This window comes from Fusarium oxysporum, chromosome 8 (assembly GCF_000149955.1).
Source record: "Fusarium oxysporum f. sp. lycopersici 4287 chromosome 8, whole genome shotgun sequence".
In the NCBI taxonomy this organism is placed as follows: domain Eukaryota; kingdom Fungi; phylum Ascomycota; class Sordariomycetes; order Hypocreales; family Nectriaceae; genus Fusarium; species Fusarium oxysporum.
Genome location: NC_030993.1, coordinates 3696707 through 3719516, shown reverse-complemented (window position 1 = coordinate 3719516; position 22810 = coordinate 3696707). Strand labels below are relative to the sequence as shown.

General features: G+C 49.1%; 7 protein-coding genes across 7 annotated transcripts; 2 read left to right on the top strand and 5 right to left on the bottom strand.

Annotated features, from left to right (window-relative positions):
• Positions 1-40: 40 nt before the first annotated feature.
• On the bottom strand, positions 41-3465 carry FOXG_15760 (ATPase; the record flags this gene model as incomplete). The annotated part of the gene is made up of 8 exons (XM_018395877.1): positions 2726-3465; positions 2231-2682; positions 2085-2181; positions 1549-2036; positions 909-1504; positions 516-861; positions 85-465; positions 41-61 (listed from the first exon to the last, which is right to left on the bottom strand). The coding sequence occupies exons 1-8, from the start codon at positions 3312-3314 to the stop codon at positions 41-43; spliced, it is 2970 nt and encodes a 989-aa protein (XP_018256172.1). The 5' UTR covers positions 3315-3465.
• A 1729-nt stretch (positions 3466-5194) lies between these two features.
• On the top strand, positions 5195-6286 carry FOXG_15759 (uncharacterized protein). Its single transcript, XM_018395876.1, has one exon. The coding sequence runs from the start codon at positions 5259-5261 to the stop codon at positions 6225-6227; it is 969 nt and encodes a 322-aa protein (XP_018256171.1). The 5' UTR covers positions 5195-5258; the 3' UTR covers positions 6228-6286.
• FOXG_15758 (uncharacterized protein) lies at positions 6152-8955 on the bottom strand. Its single transcript, XM_018395875.1, has 2 exons — positions 7213-8955; positions 6152-7154 (listed from the first exon to the last, which is right to left on the bottom strand). Exons 1-2 carry the CDS (start codon positions 8768-8770, stop codon positions 6313-6315), a joined length of 2400 nt encoding a protein of 799 aa, XP_018256170.1. The 5' UTR covers positions 8771-8955; the 3' UTR covers positions 6152-6312.
• A 970-nt stretch (positions 8956-9925) lies between these two features.
• FOXG_15757 (uncharacterized protein) lies at positions 9926-11507 on the bottom strand. Its single transcript, XM_018395874.1, has 3 exons — positions 11124-11507; positions 10810-11076; positions 9926-10757 (listed from the first exon to the last, which is right to left on the bottom strand). The coding sequence occupies exons 1-3, from the start codon at positions 11381-11383 to the stop codon at positions 10019-10021; spliced, it is 1266 nt and encodes a 421-aa protein (XP_018256169.1). The 5' UTR covers positions 11384-11507; the 3' UTR covers positions 9926-10018.
• Positions 11508-13169: 1662 nt separating this feature from the next.
• On the bottom strand, positions 13170-17643 carry FOXG_15756 (camk/dcamkl protein kinase). The gene is made up of 3 exons (XM_018395873.1): positions 16318-17643; positions 16053-16264; positions 13170-15990 (listed from the first exon to the last, which is right to left on the bottom strand). Exons 1-3 carry the CDS (start codon positions 17501-17503, stop codon positions 13279-13281), a joined length of 4110 nt encoding a protein of 1369 aa, XP_018256168.1. The 5' UTR covers positions 17504-17643; the 3' UTR covers positions 13170-13278.
• Positions 17644-18172: 529 nt separating this feature from the next.
• FOXG_15755 (uncharacterized protein) lies at positions 18173-19846 on the top strand (the record flags this gene model as incomplete). The annotated part of the gene is made up of 2 exons (XM_018395872.1): positions 18173-18601; positions 18635-19846. The coding sequence occupies 2 exons, from the start codon at positions 18173-18175 to the stop codon at positions 19844-19846; spliced, it is 1641 nt and encodes a 546-aa protein (XP_018256167.1).
• A 398-nt stretch (positions 19847-20244) lies between these two features.
• Positions 20245-22345, bottom strand: FOXG_15754 (uncharacterized protein; the record flags this gene model as incomplete). The annotated part of the gene is made up of 2 exons (XM_018395871.1): positions 20245-21842; positions 21898-22345. The coding sequence occupies 2 exons, from the start codon at positions 22343-22345 to the stop codon at positions 20245-20247; spliced, it is 2046 nt and encodes a 681-aa protein (XP_018256166.1).
• Positions 22346-22810: the final 465 nt, after the last annotated feature.

Sequence of the window (22810 nt, the reverse complement as noted above, 5' to 3'; positions counted from 1 at the left end):
CCTAGCCGTAAGCTTCTCAATAAGATCACAAATCGCCCAACTAGTCTGCGAATCCAGCCCACTAGTCGGTTCATCCAAAAATACCAACAACTGTGGTCTAGCAGCCAACTCAACACCAATGGTCAATCGTTTCCTCTGCTCGACGTTCAAACCCTCACCAGGCGTTCCGATAACAGCATCTGAAAACTCCTGCATGTCCAGCATGTCAATGACGTGCTCTACGTAAGCGAGCTTCTCAGAGCGGGGGATCTCGGCGGATTGGCGGAGGAGGGCGCTGAACTCGAGGGCTTCGCGGACGGTCATTGTTGTGAGGTGGAGATCTTGTTGTTGGACGTAGCCGACGCGGTGTTGGAAGGAGGAGTCGGTTGCGAGGCCGTCGATGTGGGTGTTTCCGGATACGACGCCCATTGTTACGCGGGTTGCGAGGACGTCGAGAAGGGTTGTTTTGCCAGCGCCAGACACGCCCTGAAGAGTCAGTTGAGGCCTAGATAAGAAGGTAGTGGAAGAGAACATACCATTAAAGCTGTTGATTTGCCAGGCTTGACCCATCCGTCAACATGATCCAGTAGTCGACGGTCCTTACCCTTGATCTGGATATCGTAGCAGAGGTCTTCCCAATGAAACACAGAGGCTCCAGCAGTGAGTCCACTTGAAGGGTTGTTATTCACCTTCTCAGCAACGACAGGTCGATCAGTAGCCTGAGTCTCGACATCGCCGTGATCCTTCTCAAAGTTCGAAGGCATGCGGCCCTTACGGAAGACGAGAACTTCTCCCTTGTTCCTGGGAGGCTTCGCGTGTTCAGCTGCGATGATATACAAGATGAGAAACCCGAAGAGGAAGCCAAGAAGGATGCCAATGTTGCTGTGACAAGTCAATATACGTCATATGAGAGAAAAGGTGTTGCATACCGCCATTTGTTAGAGTTGTAGTACTTGAAGGACATGTTGATATACCTATCGCCATCGACCATAGACGACCCAGGCTCAGCACCAACAACAGAGCAAATGCGAGAATTGGCGGGAAGGTCGTCGTAGCCCGGGCCCTGGGGAACCATACCCGCACAGGCAAACTTTCGATTATGGAACTCACTCGCCATCAACGCCTCAAAGGCATAAGCCAAAGGATTGATGTAGTTCATCCATCTCGACCATCCAAGCATGTAATCCGTCGGCATGGTGAAGCCCGTGTAAATCATAAGTCCAAGACTAATAATCGATACGGGGATCATGGCTTGATGGGTCGTGCGGGTAACGCATGCGAGGGTGCGGTAGATACATGACATTACAAGCGTAGTGAGGTAGGAGGTCAGACAGAAGAAGAAGAAGTGGCCTGCGTCGCGGCGGAGATGGGCCATGAAGTAGATAAGCAAGTTGAAGATGATCATGTTGATGGTTTTGTAGGGGAGGTCGATGATATAACTTGCGATAGCTTGCGCGGATTGATGGTAGAACGCATAGCGGTTATGCTTCTCGACAACAGGGCGTTCAGCATAAACAGTAAGGACCTAAGCTGTTAGTAAATCTCCTCATGATGGAAAACCGGACATACCTCAAGCTGACTCGCAAAAGCATTAAACAACAATGCAAAAAAGATCAATCCACCACGGTAGTAAAAACTCGAACTATCATCCTTCAAGTTAAAAAACATCGTCCCCAAAACAAGCGCCATGATAAGGTTAAATATCAACGACGCGATAGTAAATCCCGGATCAGCCAGCAATCGCCTCCAACCTCTCCAAAGAGTAAGCTTCACCTGCGCAAGGTACGAGATTGTATATGGAGACTTGGATCGCTGGTTCTTGAACTGTTCGGCCCGGCGGGAGGATTTATACTCTTCGAGACGCTGCGCGGGCGGGTGGTTTGCTTCGTACGCGGCGATTTCTTGCAGGAGGGCTTTGCGTTGGGGGCTGGATTGCCAGCGCTCGGCGAATTCTTGGGGGGTTCGGGGGGCGGAGGATTCGAAGCCTGACCTTACGCGGCGCTCTTGGGGGCTGGTCATTGAGGTGAGGAAGTCGGGCGTCGTTTGGCGATCGGGGCCTGAATTGTCAGCTTGACTTGAGATACAGAGGTTCGTGGAGGACTTACACTCGAAGCCGAGATTCTCAAAATACTGCTTCGCTTCGTTGATGCGGCCAAAGAATATCTGATGACCCTCATACAAGACCGTCACACGATCAAACAACTGCCCTCGTTAGTGTCCATGTCTATGAGCGTCATGTCAGGGCACTTACATCGTACGCAGACTGCGGCGCCTGGTAAATCGCCACCGCAGCAGCAACACCAACAAGATCAGCCTGCAACCTCAAAGTCCTACAAAAGTTAATCGCGTTCCCACTGTCCAACCCGCGCGTGGTATTATCCCAGCACTGCAGCTTTGCTCCCGTGAGCGCAGCCTCAGCGATACTGACTCGCTTCCTCTCACCACCGCTTACACCGCGCACAAAGTCACTGCCGACACGAGTATCAACTGTGTGGCTGATGCCGAAGATGGCCATCATGACATCGCGCATCATGGTGTCGGCTTGAGAACGAGTTACCCCGCCGGGGACGTGACGTGGTGAGTGGGCGGACGAGGCGAAGGAGAGGGTCTCGCCGACGGTGAGATGGGCGAGATGGCAGTCGATCTCGGCGTTGTAGAGAACGTCGCCGCGGAATGAGCGGCGAATACTCTTCTCGTCGATACCTGAACTTGTTAGAGTGTCTTTGAGAAGATGGGAACGACATACCTCGAAAGTTCATGTAGGAATCAGGACCAACTTCAAGACCAGCTGTCTCACCAGCAATAGTCTTTAAAAGCGTCGAACATCCTGAACCCGGCGGTCCAAGAACAAGTAACAACTCTCCCTCATCAACAATGCCCTCAAAATTCCTCAAGATATCAACCCGTCTCTTCTTCCCGCCGCCAACCAGACCAACAAGATACTTGACAACATCAATAGGATAATCAACAATAGTCTTCTGATGCTCAGCACCAGTGCCCCAGCCGTAAACATTCAAGTTCTTGAACGCAACGCCCAGACTGCGCGGCGGCGCTGCTCCAGCGTCGGACTCGACTAGCCTCACGAAGGCTTTTACCCAAGCTCTTGGATCAAAGGTTGGTGAGTTGGGGTCTAGCTTAGTGCCGGGTTGGGGTGAGAAGGCGTGTAGTTCGTTGCCGGCTGTTGTTGAGACGCGGGAGAGTTGACGGGCTAAGTTGCTGATGTGCTGGGTGATGTTTTCTTGAGGTTCTTCTGTTGGTGTATCGGCTGTTGAGTCGGAGTGGTCGTCGTCGTGTTTGCTGTGAGAGGACATTGTCCTCGAGAGTGGTGTTGTCATTTTTGATGAAATTGTTCGAGTGAAGATCGACTCAATTGAGACAAGGAGGTCTATTTAAGCTAAAGTCATAGCATGCGGTTCAGTTATGCTTATGTATGTGCATCAAGCCTTCAGAGCCGCAGATGAATTAGGGCGATTGAATCACATTCGGTCTTTCCAGAACATAACGGACAGACGGAGTCGGGAGAAGATCAAATCTTTTTACGAATATTACCCTCTTTCCCCCCGGGTCCCCCGCGGGACAATCACCCCATGAAATGCCATTTCTATCAAATCGACCCGGCCCGACGGACACGGCGATTATCATTGGTGAGGAAGTGGATTCGTTACCCACTGTGCAAGGAACCCGCGGGTGCCCGAGCAGGACTGACATCTCGCTTATGAAGAGGAGCCCTGATTCGGAAGAGCTTCTCGGAACGCGAGTTTTGCGGTTTGCGGCTCTGATGGGGTGGATGCCATGTAATGGATGGGTGAATCTGACACAACTGAGAAGTTATTCTGTGATGATTTCGGTCTTTGGGTTTCATCTTGTCACGAGGGTATGATGCATCACGACGTAACGGGTGTCTTATTCTGCGTCGCTCTGGCTCTCGCTATCCGCGGTTAACGTGACGCGACAGCGAAGAACGAGTGCGAGCTGAATATGCAGGTTTGATTGAGCCATCGAATTGCTGGATTGTTATGCTTGTTACTTAGTCCCACTTGGTTGAAATGCCAAGCTTCTGGATTGATAAGATGTAAGCCACGTTGAACATTATTGGATGAATCCGTTTTGGCATGACGGGTCCATCATACGTTATTTCTTAGTCTGACTGTGTGCACTATGCAGAGAATAATCGGGCTAATTATCCGCCATGATCGGAGAGATAGATCTGCCGTCCTTTGAGTCGCGATCGGTCTTAGAGTTTATGAGTGGTCAATGCGGGAGACGCGTTACCCTACACATTTCGATGAGATTAATAAATTAAACCCCGAAAAGAAACAGGAATCGGCATGCTGTCAAAATAGACAAAGAATTAAATTAAAAATGTTTGCATTGTCCTAAGATGAAGCAGCGAAATATTTATATGAAGTGACGCTTTTATGATTGTCAGACGGTAGGTTCCCGACTTGACACAAAAACACGGAGAGCACATCCCATTTTAAAAAGTCTAAATAGTAAGAGTGAGATTCTAAGACGATAATTACTATCTAAAGAATAAGAAATAATATAATTTAACTATAAATACTCTTATTAAAATGCTTAACCTTTTATAAATAACAAGCTCGTCAAAGACTCTCTCCTAGCCGTCGGAACAACTATTACCCGTTGCTGTAAAACTCGTCGCCGGCGACGAGCTTTATTAAAGTCTGGGCTCTGTTATGTAGTAAGCCAATAATCCTTGCCTGGCCAATCAGCTTATGACTCTATAGACCGAGGTTAAAACAGCCATTTCATCAGATACAAAGAAAAGTCTATAGCAGGTCATCGAATAGAGCTAATCATTTCTCTTACTTTCTCTATTTATTATATCATAACTACATCTTGCTAATTCTTGCCGAGAAGAAGTTTAAGATAAAGGGCAAGCTGCAATACTTCGGCCGCGGATATATAATAATCCGCTGAACCACAATCAATCCCACGAGATGTCTACGGTGTCTCTTTATATCAGGGGAATGCAACCCTTTTCTTTGACTGTCCAGAACAGCGGTATAAAGAGCATCATGATACAATAACAATGCAGCTAATTCTGCAATGTTACGCAGCTACGCTGTCGCATCACGATACAGCGCATCTTATCGAGATAAGCACCAGATCTCAGATCCACTCTTGAAGTAACCGAGCCGAGGTAGACCCACTTAATACCGAGCTTAAACGTTGTTATTGAAGCCATGAGTATCTCCTATTAAAATACCCAATTCCATTCAACACTCTCCTTGCACCTCTCAAATCCAACCAACAAGATGGCCCCAACATTAGCGGAGCAAGTGGCAGTAGACCAAGTCTCCCCCGGAGAATATGTCTCCCGCCTCAACCCCATCAGAATGGGCAACGCCATGCCCATAGCGTACGGCGGCTGCACAGCCAGCATCGCCGTCAACGCAGCATGTCACACAGCACCGCCCTCAATGTCGCTGTACTCTGTGCTAGGCCACTTCCATGGCCCAGCATCAACCGATAAGAAACTCCACTGCAGTGTAACCAACATTCGAGATACGCGATCTTTCGCTACACGAAGGGTTCAGGTTAAGCAGCAGCAACCTAACGGGAAATTCCGTGTTTGTATGGAAGTCCTCGCGGATTTTCATGTAATTGAGCCTTCGAGCTGGGATTACTCTGAGGCAACGTGCTCCAAGTGGCCGAGGGCGGAGGATTGTCCGAATTTGGAGGAGTTGGTGAAGGGGTTGTTGGAGAAAGGCAGTGCTACTGAGAAGCAAGGCAAGGAATTCACCAAGTCTTTTGCAGCGAATGCAGATTTCTTTGAGACGCGCTACTGCACCGCCGGCGTATCCTCCCAGAACCTCTCCGGCGCAGCACGAAACACCAAAACAACCCAAGACCACCTCCCCATCACGGAAAAAGTATCCGCCGAGTGGCAGCGCGCCCTCCACGATCTCCCAACACCAACCGCCAACATGAGCGCGCTAGCATTCCTCATGGACGGCGGTCTTTCATTCTTGCCCTTGAGCCATAATAATATGTGGTTTGACGACACTGCTGCTTGTTCGACGCTGGACTTTGCGTTGAGGATTTTTGTGCCGGAGGTCAAGATGGGGGAGTGGCATGTTAGAGAGAGGAAGACGAGTAGGGGCGGGGGGAATAGAACATATTCGGAGGGGAAGTTGTGGGATAAGCATGGGAATTTAATCGCGAGTAATACGCAGCAGTCTATTATGAGGTTGAGGGAGGGCGTTGTTGTGCCTAAGCTGTAGAGTTTATGACTATGTAGAGAAAGATATTAATAGAGTAATGTGTACTTTTCCAAGACATAACCCCGCCTTAAATGTGTATTTTTGTTTAATCAGTATCGTCACTGATGAATGGATGTCGCCAATTGCTTCGTCTGGCAGCTGCTTTTCGAATGTCTATCTCACGGTCGCGCGCTACCTCTGTCGCGTTCTGAGCTGGGGTCATCCATGCCAAACCGCCATTCCCTGCGACATCTGCAGTCGTGCTTGCGGTATAGTTAGGGGCTAGGTAGCCATACAGGTCCAGCGGAGCATACTTCTCAAACGCAGCGTGACCATCCATGCGTGCCAATGGCGCTGACGTGCTAGGTCCAGTTGCAGCCGGAGGCAGATTCTGGTCTCCGGGAGTCATTAGGGCTTCCGGGGCGCGAGGACTAGGCTGTGAAATGTCTTCGCTCGGAACTAACTGGTGCTCTCGCGGCTGAGGCGCCCTCCAGCACGGTGCTTGTAGATGATCGTATACCTGCCCGCCGGGTGCACTGGAGGAAGAGATACTGGGATTCTCGATCGTGGGGGTATTCGGTGCTGCAGGATGAGGGACGCCATTGGAATCAAGGGCCGGATTGGGGTTGGGAACAGTCGGTGTATCATCAAGGCCTTTCCACTGATTAGCTGTCTCTGAGCCGACCGAGTTGGTAGTTGTCTGTGCCATAGCAGCATCGGGAGCTTGTGTCGGAACTTCTTGGTTCGCCGGCTCGGTCTTGACCCGTGGCTCATCCGGTGTACAGTCAGCATCTTGGGGCATGATACCGGGCACTTCTTCAGTGTCGCTGTCGTCGTCTGGGATCTCGATCGCTAAACGTATGGATGATCCTAGTGGTGGGTGCTCGACTTCTGTGCTCTGCTGCTGATCCGAGACATGACCCGGCGCCAGGTCGGTAGCTTGATGTCCTATCAGATACAAGATTAGCCATAACTCACGTGCGCTTTCTTTTCTAGCCTAACTTACCAGCTGTTCCCAATTCTTCATCACCGTTCCTCAAACGATCCCGCTCCTTCATGCCGAGGATAAACTCATCGACCTTATCCTTATGAGGAATCCCCTCATCGTTGGGATCATAGGGATGAAACTCATTGACCGGAACCCATCCGACAGCACACTCCCATGGAAAAACAGGTGCGTCGATATACATGACTGGATACTTGCGCTTATGATGATACTTGCCACCAGGCCTATAGAGCTCAGCCCACTCAACCTTCTCAGTCACATGATCGTACTTATAGCACGTAGGAATGTTCTTCCTCAAAAGGCCCGTGTTATCCTTGAGATTCATGTCCCAGCCAAAAGGGCGGAAACTACCCCACGGTAGCACAAGGATAGCGTAGAATCGCTTCGTCTCCTTCCAAAAGGTTGTATACACTTCGCCGGGCTGTGGATCGATACCAGTGAGAAACTGAGTACTTCTCGTTTGAGGCCCCTCACTGGAATGCGCTGGCCCTGCTGAGACACTGCTAAGAGGTCTGCCGTAATGCGCGTAAGTACGTCTATGCACGACTTCATTGTTCAGCTTGGCTTGGTCCTCATTACAATTCAGAACTCTTGTTCCGAGCAGACGAACTGTCTCGTCGTACTTGGCGTTTAAGGAGCCATGTGCTTCAGCTGTCAAGTGTCTGCGAGCTCCGTGGATAGGGTTATTGCTCATGAAATGCAGGTTATGCTCCTTGCACTCGAGAATGTACCAGAAGCCCTTGTGCTTGGTGATTATGTATTTCGTCTCGGCGTTGCCGTCTTGGTATACGTCGTCGAAGTCGATCGCTCGGTCGCCGGTGAGAGGTCCTCGTGGTTGAGGCGCATTTGATCGGGGTCGCTTGGCAGGGCGGGGGGTGGTCCCTTGAGGGGGATTCGCAGGTCTCTTATGTTGAACCTTCGAGGACTGTTGGCTTTCGTCTAGAGGTCGGCTGATAGCGTGTGTTTCTTGATCCCTTGATCTTTCGGCAGCAGGAAGGATGGGAGCAGACTCATTCTGCGCTCTGGGATTCGGTGGATGGAACGACTGTAAGATAGGGCTCGCATTCGGGGTAACGTATGAGTTAGTCGTCACTTGAGAAGATGGGCCAGCGATAGCATCCGGCTGGGCAGGATTGTTCAAAGGCAGCTGAGCAATCTGTCGCCACTTGCTACACACTTTGTCACCCAGCTCAGGACCGAGTATGTTGAGATACGCAAGACCAAGAGCCTCCTGCTGCTCCCAGTACAACTGCTGATATTTGCTCTCTTCATCCTCCTTGTGCGCTTCACGCTCCGCCTTTAGTACTTTCAGGTGGTTGATGCAGGATAGAACATCATCCAGCCTAGCTGTATCGGATTGGCCGCATGCTGAGGCCGCCGCCGCATCGAAACGTGCTTGTGCTTCCTTATACTTCTCTTGGAATTCCTCTTCAGGTGACTTTGTTGGATGTAGAAGAGGCGTCCATTGTTGGAGGAGTGCCTGTATGGCAGGGACGCGTGATGAATTTCGGGCTGGAGGGCTCCTAATGGCTGGGCTTGTTGTGGCTTGGTCCGCCATTATAGGGCTAACTAGCTAGCGTGCGTCTAGCAGTATCGATATGTCGCGTGCTATAAGTGAGTTGAAGACAAGCGATACGCCAGGCATTAACGATGTCGCCAGAAACCATTGACGCGAAAAGGACTTTTCGACAGACAGGCACAGCATAGAAAAAAATAAATGAAGAGTAAAAAGGAGAAGAAAAAGGAGGCCCCTCGCGCACGTCTTTGTTTTTTTCCTATAATTGACAGGCTGATTATTTGCACGTCCAATCAAAATATTGGTAGGCCGGGATGTCTGTCGCTGGCCCTACAACCAACAGACCAACTAATTATCAGCATAACGAGGATCCCTGCAACACCAGCAGGTTTTGTAACGGTGGCTTGCATGAGAATGGTTTAGACTTGTTGTCTCTTGTCGAAACGGTTGCCTTGTTGTCTATGCTTACCGTTGCGGACCGTTTAGCGGTGAGATGAGAAGTGATAGTGTGAGGCTGATTGCATAGGCTATGTATGAGCTATGGTCAACTCCACCTAAATAAAAGTCAACCTGATTAAACATAGCGCTCTCCCCACTGCGACCATGATTATTGCAAGAAAATGAGGCAAATCTATCTGGTTATCGTCAGCTTTCGTAACCCTGATAGCGCTGTTGACGTCAAGCTGAGAATGAGAGGATTTTTCATGTTTATACTAACGATAGTACATCCATGTCAGGGCACGGAAAAGGATTGCGCACTATGCAACAAGATCTCCCGACGTTTATCGTTTGTACACGGGTAAGAGCATTATATGAGGGCAGAACACGGAAAGATCCGGCAAAAACCTGTTATGTGAGCTGACTTCCGCACATAAATAATAAGTAATTTTAATTGTAGAAGTAGTACGCGGTTCATCACCAAATCTTTGCGCTGTATCAAGACGAAGACGAGACTCAAAGTAGATGGATACAAGTGGAGGTTTAGAAGCGAATTGCCCTGTGAACTTAGTCCTAGTTTCGGTATTCGGTTTCGTTCACTTAAAGTTAAATTGTTGAAGCTGTTGTGATGTAACAGACCTAGTTATATTCTTCTGCCTATCTTCTGTTATGCGCACGAGCCATAAGTATAGTCGCTTGAGCTTAAGGCCAGTCTACTGGGCTTATGCGTAAAGAGACTAGCGACGCTACTATTCCGATGAGTGGAGGTATTAAACATCTGTATGCTATTGAAAGGTATATGGTATCATTGCTTGAAGTAGAAATAAAAAAAAAAAAACAAGATCGTCATGTTCATACGCTTCGCCCATCATCAGACTTGTTCTGATGAGCTAACTCTCTCAGGCTCTCAGAATCTTCTGTCCTTGAGTTCAACATAGTCTTAAGTTTACTTCTCCTCCTTCCACGCTCCTCATCAGCCTCCCAAGCCGGTTCATTTATCCTTGTTCTCGATCCCCAAAGGCCTCTCTCTTCCAGCACCGCTTTGCATGCGGCCCATGACGTAACGGCATAAATAACCGCGTTCCAGAATCCTTGAAGCGGAAGAACCGTCGCGCTCATGAATTGCAAAGGCTTGCTGACTTCCGAAGGGTGAATGTGTGAATACATCCTATTAGCGCTGGACGGAATCCACGTAATTAATATCACCGCAAAAAACAGCATCGCGACTTTTGTATAAGCCCATGCCGCACGGTATACATCGTTGCTAGGGCGCACCGCCGGGCGCTGGACAGGTTGGGGCATGGTGCTGGTTACACGAGCAATCGGTTGAGGTGGCTGGGGCTCAGCATGCTCGCCAATAGCATGGACGGTAACTTGATGGCCCATGTTTTGTAATTGGATCGCGTCGGGTTGGGTCGCTGCTTCGGAGGTGATGGTCACTTCGGTGGTCTTCATGTTGTTGATGGTGCTTTGGTTGGCGTATGATAGACCACCTGAGCCAGAGCCCTGTGCTTTGAGGAGTTGTTGGCGTTTTCGGTAGATGGTGCTGCCGGAGCGGATGTAGATTGCGAGGGTGATGGCGATGATGACCCTGTATTGTCAGTACACTGCAATAAACTGTGAGGTAGGGCAGGTGTAGTTACCAGATTGGCCCGTAGAATGTTGCGATGCGCAGAGTGTCCCATGATGAAGTGATCCAGCACCACTGAACAGCGCTACCATAAACTCTCACGCCATCGCCGTTCTTAACGAAGATGAAGATAAATGCTGGCAAGAATGGGATACCATAACAGAGAAGTAAATACGGTAACTCCATCTTCCTCAACCGCTGCGCATCGAAGCGATAGTAGAACGCAAGGTAAACATTAATCGCCATCGCAAGGGTCCATAACGCATCAGCCCCAACAAAACTGCACAAATTAGCCAAGCGTCGTAGCGAAATTGTCTGTGAACGTACGTGTGGAGTAAGAAGGCCTGTGTCTGACATCCAGCCCCATCAGGCGCGTCGATAAACGAATCAGCCATGATGAAGCAAATACTCGCCATGATATTACCAAACGACGCATAAAAAACAAGCCGATTGATGGGTTTGTGAAAAGCATCGCAGAGACAGAAGGTTGTGATGATGAAGAGACATCCTACCAGCGATAGAACGGAGCATACTTGCTGAATGATGGTGATGAGCTTGACATCGTTGGTTGATAGCCCGATCTCCATATTGTCAAGCCTCACCTGCACAAAGATTATCAAATGCTAAGAAAGGCAAAGAAATCCCTAAAAGGACATTCGCGTTCTGCACCGGGGAATGCAAGCCATTGCCAGAGTTTTAAGTCTGGGAATGTTGACCCCCTTTCATGTGAATTTGCCGAAGGATTGATCTGCAACAGGGGAACCCCATATGTGATCGCCAAGGGGAACCCGGGACGTTGTAAATCATGGACCTAAAGTAGTATAAGGCTTAAATAGTCGCTGTTGACAACAGTTCCAATTGGCGCGGTGTCAAATTTGCTGGTGGGGAGCTTTAAGACGCCGGTAGATAGCTCTTGGCTTTTAGGGCTGTCGTTTGAGGGATCGGCATTGGTGCTTCTCGAAGGAGGAGGAGGAGGTTGAACCATCGCGATGGAGAGTGATATGAAGATCAGAGGGGACGAGCGCCAGGCAGCTGGGAGAGATTCATGAAACTTGTCTTTATCTGATTAATTAATGCGGCAATCGTAGTGCTTTAATCAGAGGCCATCATCAGCTCAATCAATTCCCTTGCAAGAGGGTCGTCACGGAGATGTTTCATGTCCACCGGTCTATTCAGTCCTGATGCATCATCCATGCTAACACTAAACGGTCGAGGTCGACCATACAAAGGACTTCAGCAACACCTCCCGAAAACTAATGCGAAAAAGGGTCACTTCTCCCCTGTTTATGAGTTGTTTTCACTGACTCGCGCCCGAGACGCGGCCAGCGTGATTTTCGTTTTACCATGCAAGTGCAAAACAAGGACCTTTCCCCAATTCGGAAGGTCAGAAAGTGACATTCCCACCATGTACGCAATGCCGATGGATTTAATTATGCGGTTCGCACAGAGTCGTCGGCATTGACTAAGATTGTGTAATTTCCAGCGCTGACATGTTATGGGGAATGGCCGAGGGCGCGGCGAGGATGCTCCGGCGGAAGATGGTGGTGAAGAAGGATTTTTGCAGGCTTTGATGGAAATATAGCGATACATTATTTTCTGTGGCCTCAGGTTGTCTTTGTTTGTGATGTACCCGTGAAGAATACTTGACGAGTAAGATTAGGTACTGAGAGCGTGTATCGGGAGAGTTGCCCAAGGAGCAGTGACCAGTTTGCGCGGGGAGTAAGTGAGGCCGCTGTAAGATGCCACTGAGGCTTATGTGATGTGAAGCCGAAGGAGCACGGCTTATATGTCATGCAACACGTCGGCATTCAATTATCACAAGAATTTGTCTCGGCAATTGTCAACAGGACTCAGACAAGGGAAATAGGGATTGGCAGGAGGCGTTCATGCTATTCAGCTGGACTACACCAATTAGGAAGGTCATGTCTTCCAAGTCGGCAATTCAGACAACTAAATACAGTCTCCTGATTGGCCTATGAAGCTCAAACCCGTGTATGGATCATGGCAGTGTGGCCTTGACGACGATTCTGGCTAGCTGATGACGCGGAGCTAGTAATAAATCGGGTAAGGTATTGAGTACTAGCTAAGAGAAATAGAATGTCATGGTTTTACAAGGATTCAGCCATCTGGGTTTTTCTTTCTTATAGCTATCTAATGAACTTCTTAGAGTGCTGGCTAATTGAGGTATTTCGACACTTTGTCAGTCCCTTACTCCGTTATTCTGCAAAAAATCATCGTATGGGGCTATCGGAAAGACGTCGTTTAGCTGATCAGGCTTGTCGTACCATGCCCGCCAAACGACTTGTTGGACGGAGCCCCTATCAGCTGTGATACAAATTACTGCGGTACCCTTGTCCAACGCCTGCAGTGCTCCCGAGAATTCTTTATTGTCAACATATAGAACAAAACTGCAGTTAGGAATGTCTATATTCTGTTATAGTACCTAGTTGATTCCCTGACCTTCCCAGAACTTATACAAAGCTCAAGTCACCGCTGTACCATCAGCAAGGTGAAGCATACATTCATCCACCCCCAACTCACTCCAAACTCTTAGTTTACGCAGATGAGCTGCTACATTTGGTTCACTCTCGCCAACCGAACGGCTTTCAAGGATCGCCAAGTGCTCCGCGACGTTGACTTGCATGCTCCCCGAGACGGTAAAGTTCTCTAGATCCCACTCAGTCTCACTCCTCCTGTGCATGAACCCGTTGTACTTTTCGTATCTCCCCCCCCTCCCTTGTAGAAAGCTCTTCGTGCGCTGTTCATTCGCCCGATAAGTACTTACAGCTTCTTTGTACTCCTCGGGCTGTTCTAGCTTTTGGAGATGACGGCTCTGCTGTAGAAACTTATGTACGTTTAGTAGCCGCCGGGCCGTGATGTCGAGGGGTGTCTCCCCATGCCAGTTTAGAAGATTCCACTCAACGTCTTCATGTTCAAGTTCCTTGAGTGCATCCAGATTACCCATTTCGACTGCTATATGTACAGCAGCGCCAAACTCTGCATTGACTGCGTTCAGATACTCTGAGTCTGGGTACTTCTCAATGATGGCAGAGACAATCTGGCGCGGGGCGCGGGGCTTGAACTCTGTTTGAGACTCGTCAAGAATGACAGACATGTGAAGAATAGATAACCCTTCGTTGGCAGTTGATCCAGAAGGTATACACGCACGGAAGAATTCTTCTGCGCTGGGGGGAGTAAGCTCGAGAAGAAATAGGATTTGCTTGTCAAAGTTGCTGTACTTGCGGCTCTTGCGGATAAGACGTGCTAGGAGGGTGGTCTCATCGCCGTCCTCATCTACGCGGCGGCATGACACGTCACATTCCTCGCTCTCGTACAGTTCGCTCGCACGTGCCTCGTACCCACCCATGACGGCCATTTCAAAGGCAGAAATGCCGCTATCTTCTGCTTCGATGGGTAAAGGCGTACCTTTGGGCGGCATCATGCTTGGCTCGCCTGTGCGTTCCATGATGCTGCGCCCACCAGGCCCGGGCCGTATAGTGAACGACATCTTGAAGCCTCCCTGAGAAGCCTTCTGCTGGAGGATATCCTGGCCGGCATCCGGGCCAACGGTTTCTTTGAGTGGCGGATCCCTGATTAAATCAAGTTTGAGCTTTGACCTTGCGTTCGACTCGAGGCGTTCCTTGATATCGTATAAGTGGCTGATGAAGTCTGCAACTTTGTGACCTTGAATCGATGCTTGAAGCTGAAAGGCCGAGTCTGAGTCTCGAGTCTCTCTTTCGGCAAGTGGCAGGAGGTACTCAACCGCCGTCAAGTCCTCGACATCAAGGGCAATCTGAAGTGTTCTGATGAGATTCTTCGTAGTGGGCTGAATGTCTAAAGATCGCAGATGATTCAGCACAAACGGTTGGCCGTACAAGGTCGCTGCTGTGAACACGGAATGTTTGACCTGGGTGACGACATCCCAACTGACTGCGTGGCCTTGACTTCCACGTTTCAACAAGAAAGTAATAGTCTCCTCGCATCTCTTGATGTGATCTTCCCCATGCAGTAATACCCGATCGTACATGCCCTGGTACCAGTAATCGACGGCACACCAGAGCGGAGTGACCTTTAGCGAGTGCGTTTCATAACACATCCAATCCCACAACTGTCCATATTCCTTGTCATCTGGTAACAGGGCCCGAAGGATTTCTGACATGTGTTGTCTTGCGGCAAAATGGACTGGTGAGTATGTCCTCCCACGTTTCTGAGCAGAAATAGTTCCTGTGTGCGGTTCATACTTCTCGGCTCCGTTGAATGGATCCGCGCCCAGGGAAACAAGCACAGAAACTGCTGTGAGGCTCGACTGTGCCACCGCAAACAGCAGAGGCGTCGCATCAACAAGGGTGTCTCGCAAATCGAGTTGGCCAAAGGTGCATTGCGCAGGGAGGTTGCAGCGGGCTTCTAGATCGATACCTCTGTCTTTGAGCTGCCGTGCTAAAGGAAGCATATCCTCATCTCCAAAATGGGCCAAGAAATGCAGTGGTGTTAGTCTGGAGGTATCATCTCTTAGCGGCGTATCGTGCTCGATGAGAACTTTGGCAATCCTATAGTCACCCGCTTGACAGGCTTGCATCAGAAGAGAAACGCACAAGTCGGCATCCATGAGGCCTGGTATGTCGAGAATCTTTTGCAAGCTGACATGCCAGCTCTGGCCAACCAAGTACCTGCAGATGAGAGAGAGGCGCCCTCTCAGTTCGCCGCTGTCTTTGAGCTGGTCGCTTTCCGAAAGCGCCTGATCTGAAGGCGCAGAGATATCTGCTTTCTCTTTGATTCGTGAATTCAGCGTTGATATCTGATCCCGCAATGCCTCAGCGCATCTTTCTGAACTCAGTCGCTTTAAAGAACGTCGATCTCCAAGCACAGCCAAGTCGTAGAGCCAACTTTCCTCAACCTTTGATTCTATAGGATTCGGCATCCCTATCCAATCCAGTACCTTTCCCAGCGTAGCGCGAGCCTGACCATGTCCCAGCTTGGCGGAGATTACTAGATATTGCCCGGCCTCACTAAGTGACGGTGCCGTAGTGGCAGCGGACCGGTGAATCCCAATGAGCCATGTTGCCATTGCATATGCCGCGAGGGATCGTGAGGTTTCACAGTACGAGTCGGAGTCGGCGATCTCTCGTATCTGAGTAATTATTGCTGTGGAAATTCGGCCAGGAAGTCGTCTGAGTCTGCTAAAGTATGTATTGATCTAGACGCATATGCCCTGTTAGACCTGGCTGGGGTGTGCCAAAGCTTGCAAGTACTGCTTACCGAAATTGTCCTTTCTGGTCGAGGAATCAGGGTTACATGCCTCCCGTCCTCCACTCTCCGCTTCGTCTTTTCTGTGTATATTTGAGACAATTCTGGATAAGGGTGATGGAGTAGTGGTATGGTAGGTTCGGGATCCAGCTCTTGTTGTCTGTCTGTCGCCGCAGTGGACCGGCATATTACGTTCTCAGCTTCACCAAATGATACACTGTTACCTGGGTTGAGTTAGAAATCTTTACTACTGATTTAGAGACGGCGGGGCGCTTACCAGGGCTGAGATAGGCGTCTTCTTCAAGCCTATCCAAAGTCTCAAAGACTCGGACATTGTGTTTAGTGGCAGATGTAATCTCATGGTGAAGCATAGTCCTCAGTAGCTTGACGGGTAATGCGGCTCCAATTTGAAGCTCATCCTCGTTGGAGAGCATGAAATCGAAGAACTCAGAGATGAGACCTGATGTCTTGTCTGTGAAGACACGTGCGCCCGACGAGTCATTAGTATCCTTCTGCATTCTGATAAAGCTTGCGAGAGACCCATCCTCAGATTTGAGTTTATGCAGTGACTCTTTGCCATCATCTGACTCGTGCGCCTCTTTAAGCACCGTATACATGAAAGGCCCAACTAATAGAAGTGATGCGACAAGCGTCAAAGAATAGATATCAGCTTGACGGAGACCTTGATGGCTGAGGGACTCCAAGACTTTGGGACTTTGCCACAAAGGAGTTCCTGATTCGAGCTTGGTTGGTCCGTGTAGGTTGGAAACAAGAAGGGAGCAGCCAAAATCGGTAAGCTTTGCGCATGGCCTGCCTTGTTCGTCGATGAACACCAGGATATTTTCTGGCTTCAGGTCTGCGTGGATGACGCCGACAGTGTGAAGAGCAAGTAAGCCTTGATAGCAATGGATGGCTAGACGCAGTCTGTCCCTCGCATCGAGCTCCGTCGAACTCTGAAGATATCTCCATAAATCGCCGCCTTGGGCCGTCTCCAGCACAAGAACAGGCATCACAATGCGGTCGCTGTATACACTCCAGCAGATACCAACCATGTCGATGATGTTCTCGTGTTTCCGAAGATGCTCATTCTTGAGGATTGCGATTTCAGTACTGATGGACTCTGATAGGTCCTGGCCGGGATCCGAGTTCCAATCCACCGTCTTTTTCGGGACTCGGAGTACAACGTCATTCAGATATAGCATGGCCAGTCTATGGATAGTGGTCATTCTGAACTTCGAATCAACGTATTTTAGCAGCGTGTTTGGCTGGCTCCGCATGACCTGGAATGAGTTGCTAGGCGCCAGGGGAGGTTCTCTTTCAAAAGCCTTTTCGTCGATGCAGATATTGACCAGCACCTCTTCTCTCGGGAACGGACATGTGCCTACTGCATCAATGGCGGCAGTGAACAAAGGCAACAGCCCCGGCATGGGCCGCCGTGATTCCTTTGGGTCGACTGTCATCATGGAGCTCAGCGATCGCTAGGGAGCCTTAGGTAGGCTACTTGAGACGTCTTCCCCGAGCCAGATATGTCATATATCGTTGGATTCTGAGTAGAATATCAAGGGCTCTTGTTGACCAGCCTGCTCAAGTGACCTGATTCTTGGAATGGGACGGCAGTATTTATTCTTCTGAGACTACACCGAATGCAGAGATTGGAGGCGCAGTCTAGACTTTGCATTGTGCAGCACGTGCAAAGTTTCAATCCATCACATTCTTGTGAGTCTGTGCCTTGTCAAGATTTGATTCACATTTAGCTAGCATCGCACGCCACAAAGATGAGGGGAAAAGCCTTATTGCAACCACCAAGACGAACTTATTTGGACTAAGGTCTGTGTAGTGATATAAGCCCCCAGCCACTGAGTCCAAGGTGGGCAGGGGCGGCCTTTCAGGGCTCGTTATTCTAATTTAGCGCAAATATGGGCGACTGTGGCGGTGGCAGAGAGCCGTGAAATAACGGAGGTTCCCGCTAGCAGTTCCGCCATCAAGCGGTGGCACATGACCCAGGCCATCCAAAACAAACATAAGTAAATGCTAGGTCTGATCAGCGTGAGCATGAAACAAATCCTCGTGATTTAGATTATTCTTATCCCTCCAAAAGTGCACCAAGCCAACTTACCCATTGCATACCAAAAATGTCCGGCCTCGAGGCTATTGCCATTTTGGGATTTGCCCTGCAGGTCGTCGATACCACCGTCACGGTCATCGATCTGTGGAAGGCGACAAATGAAGTCGGCCAAGAAGTTGTGATAATAAAAGCCAGACTCGACATGATTCGTGCCCGTCTCAAGACCTGGGCACTTGGCTGGAGGCGGCTGAAGGAGGGGGATCACCTGGAGAGTCGACGCTTCAGAGAATTCGGATCGCTGGCACTGAGGTATCTCCTGATAATTCAGTATCGACTCACGGCGCTGGATAACTTTGACAAGAAATATCCCTCACTTTTCCGAAATGATCGCGTCCTAGAGGGTCAGCCTCGTTCGGCGGACCGCGGTCTTCAACTCGCTCTGATCGCTCAAACGGATGAGCCAGATGTCAAAGATCTGAAGCTGCTGCAGCAGGAGGTAGCTTCTATAAATCATGCCAACATAATACAGCGGTGGAGATGGGCTCGGAAGGGGGGAGAGGGGATGAGGATGACGGACCAAATTGCCGTATTAGTCGGAGAGCTCGAGGATTTCTTCACACCCCCGACCAGCGACCCGATCGACACATTTGACCGGGATGAGCCACAGATTGGAGGTCCTGAAGAGGATAGAGCTTTCAAAGTAGTAGAGGGCATCGCTAATTTCAAGCAAGCTGCACAAGAGATGAGAAACCGAAGCGACACTCTACACCAACGAGAGTTACTGCGAAGTCACCGAGGAATCAAAAACGAAAAGAAACTGGACAACACAACTGAATACTCTACCAAACGCAGCCTCGCCGATTTCAAGTCTCGCAACATCAACATCACACCTGTGATGATCGAGTGGATATGCGTACCAAGTAGCTTATCTGCGGAAATCAAGGAGGCTTCCCAAAACCAAATACACGACCTCGCTTTGCTACTACATTCGGAAAAGAAGCCCCAAGAGTTCAGGACTCTGGAATGCATAGCAATGGTTGATATGCCTGTCGCAGAAGAAGAGGACGCACAATACGGTTTGGTCTTCAAGCTTGAAGAAGGCCAGCAAGTCTACACTCTTCTGGAGCTGCTAAGCAGGGAAGGGTCTGCGCCTAAATCTCTCACTGAGCGATTGAAGCTTGTTAAGCTGCTTTCCAAGACGCTGCTGTTTCTTCATCTGGGATCGTGGCTGCACAAAGGCATCCGTAGCGACAATGTGCTATTTCTTAGTAGCGCCATATCTTGTGTTGACCTTGGTGCGGCATACATTGGCGGTTTCGACTACAGTAGGCTGTTCCGGGAGACCAGGTTGACTCAAAACGTTGGAGACGACCGATTTCAGAACGTGTACCGGCATCCAGATCACCAAGGCCATCCACTGCATGAAAATGGCGAGCGACCGTCTTTCTCATACAAAGCCGACCTGTACAGTCTTGGTGTCGTGCTCGTGGAGATTGGTCTCTGGTCGCCGATCATCAAGCTTTTAGACCGCCGAGGCTGTCAGAACGAAGACAGAAATGTGCGTCAGGCAATATTTGATATGATTCCTGAGGTCAGGATGAAGATGGGGGACGCTTTCGCTGACGCAGCTTCTGTATGCCTGAGGAGTGACTTCCAGACGGGCGAGGCTGGACAGGTAGAGAGTATTCAAGAGGCGTTTTATTTATCAGTGGTTAGATTGCTGGAGCGCTGCTTCATATAATAAAGACTTATGTAACGTCACTGACACTTAAATCTACTGTAACGACAGATCGCATTGAGCGCGCCTAAAGGGCCTGCTCAAGTACCTCAGCCCGGCCTCAGCACCAACGCAGCTTAGGCAGCAGAAGCTCAGCTTTAGAAACAGAAATAGATTTTGGCATGCTTGAGTCTTGTCTCCCAGTTAAGTGGCATCTATGAATACTAAGCCAATAAGGGATATGAAGATAGATACAAGGCGTTTAGGTTATTAAACAGGCTATATAAATAGGGAAGGTCTGGTATTCTAATCCAGCAGTCTAGAAAGTGAAATAACAAAGTCATAACATACAATATAGACTAGCTTATTTTGCTAAAATGCCTTTTTTTAGGTGCTTAAGATCAACATATACACATTAGAAACTATACTAGAATTATCTCCCTGACCTCTTCGAAATCCTTTTCATCTAACCAAGAGTCACTGCACTGCAAAAGTCCATACCGGCGGTATACCCCCTTTCCTTCATCAGGCACTTCATACACTAATAACCCCGGCACATATGGATAAGCGGTATGATCTCGGCCTACAGGAAACCACAATACGTCAACGCCCTGTCCCCATTCTCCGCCAACGGAAGGACTCTGAGGCATGCTCTGCAGGACTTGACGATTCACGTCCAGAAAGTAGCGACATCGGAAGCTCTCTGTATGACCTGAACAGTCTTTCTTGATATATCCAACGTCGCTTCTCCCAATGGTAAGTTGGAAAAGGGGGGCTCTGATATATAGCCTCGAGGCGGTGCTTTCTATTACACTCAAAGCCTCGGAATGTGTAGGAAATTGTAGAGGCCGCTCCCGGTGGTCATCTTTGACGTAAATGGGCGCCTCCTGAATGTCCTGATAAGAAATGGGGCAGGCAGATGCCCAGCACCAAGATGGTAGCTGCGAGTCCTTTGGTCTCTTGTATGCTTCACGCCGATTGGAATCATGGTACCACAAAAGACCCTGGGCAAGACTCGGTCGGAAGAGGCCATTAAAATATTCAGCTCCTAGACGTTGTATCAGTATAGATGCAAGTCCATGAATGGCATACAGCCGATCCGTTTCGTAAGTCAGTTGCGTTTTTGAGAAAACAGAGATGAGTTGATACCATCCACCGTCGAAAGTAATTTCTTCATCAGGCCTCGACATTATTTCTCGTGGTGAGAAGTGTCCACAACCAGCTTGATATTTGTGCGGGACTTTGGAGTCTTCGGAGAAGATAGAACTTTGACATTGAAGATAGAGTCCTTGTAGAGTCCAGTGAAGTATCCGCTTTGGAAGGGCCGTCTCTTGCAAGCACCATCCGCGTTTCGCTAACGGCGAACCATGGATATTTGATACTAGGGAAGGGTCATCGTCAATTGCTTTGAATGTGGTATATCCTGCCCCTGCTGTATGGTGGTTGGCAATCTTGATGGCAATATCGTCTATAGGAAATCTTGCGAGTGGGCGCTTGGTTAAAAAGCCTTCTTGGCTATCTTTCGCAACCGATGCAGAGATACAGCACACAGCATTTGAGTAGTAATCCCCCATCCTGGGTGACTCTGAGCGAAAGTCACCAGTTGGTCCCTGAATAATGCATATTGCATCGACCCATAGGTATCGGAAGCCCATCAGTCTTGTCAGCAAGATGGCGTCTTGGATAGTTTTCGAAAGGTCCGATATAGCAAAGCCACGTAACCGCATCCCGAGATTGGTCTCTGTCGTTTTGGAATTTCCGTTTCCATTGCCCCAACAATAGCTGAGGATGAGGTATTCCACGTCTCGGAGATTTGTGCAGCTCTTGACCTCGACAAGTTTAACCAAATGGTCATTTGTCTCACCAACGTCAAGTAGTCGAGTTGGTAGACCTGATGATACGTATTTCGCGCCACAGAGTTCGTGGCCTATATGTCGCTCACGGCAGCTCTCCATCCAAGGTTGAATCTGGTACTTAATGAGCTCAGCGAGTTCCTGTTGGATGTTTCCGCCATCGAAGGCTGAAACAAGTTCATCTTAGCGTGGAACAGTTTCCAGGGCATTTAGCATGGGTACCTTTGATATGGCGGCTCTTTATATCTCTCAGCAACTCTATCTCGCTGGACTCAACAGGTTTACATATAGTTCCTGCACTAGAAAGGAATGTTTTGCCCTCCTGCTCCATCTCCGGTGTTAGAACTAAGATCGTGTCGCCTATGAAAAGTTTTAGTCGAACTGATACTTGTATCAATCCTCCCGTCAGCATCTTCAAAACGTCTGTGGTCACTTCACAGTTGTTGACTATGGATAGCCACACAAATCGACAAAATGCACAACCTTGGTCAGCTGACTCTTGGAGAGAGCCGAACGATTCGTGTAATGGTAGCTCGTGAGACAGGAACCAATCTTCTGGGGTTGATGGCCACGGGAAGGATGTGCAGCGGGGGCAAAGTGGTGGGGACGCATGTACAGCTGCAACAAAGTTGGCTTCCTCAGATTCAGCTGAACTAGAATTCGCTGCCATTGTAAATCCAGTGAAGGGTAATTGCCAGTGAATATTTGTTGAAGGTAGACAAGTAACCTTTTAGAATTAGATAAAGGTAAAAATTAAAAACTCAATAACAAGATATTAAATTTCAAATGACAGATAAACCTGTCTTTGAGATACAAAGCAGAATAACATGCCGCTTTAAACGATATAGGAACTGAGACAAGAAGAAGAATCAGAAGAAGAGGTACTTATTAGTAATGGATTGAAAGAGCAACACCCACATTTTGCTGACCTTTTTCTTTCGGCAAACCAATGGGACTCTATTCACCTGTCTTGGCCATTATACTGTTACATGGCAGGCATCTCAGCCTCGGCTCAGCCTCACTAGGCGCCAACTCAACGTGGAGCAGCCCTAGAGCAGCAGCCTCAGTTTATCAGGATAACAGGCACATTAAAACAACATATGCGGCTTTGATTGAGATTTTATCATACTAGGCC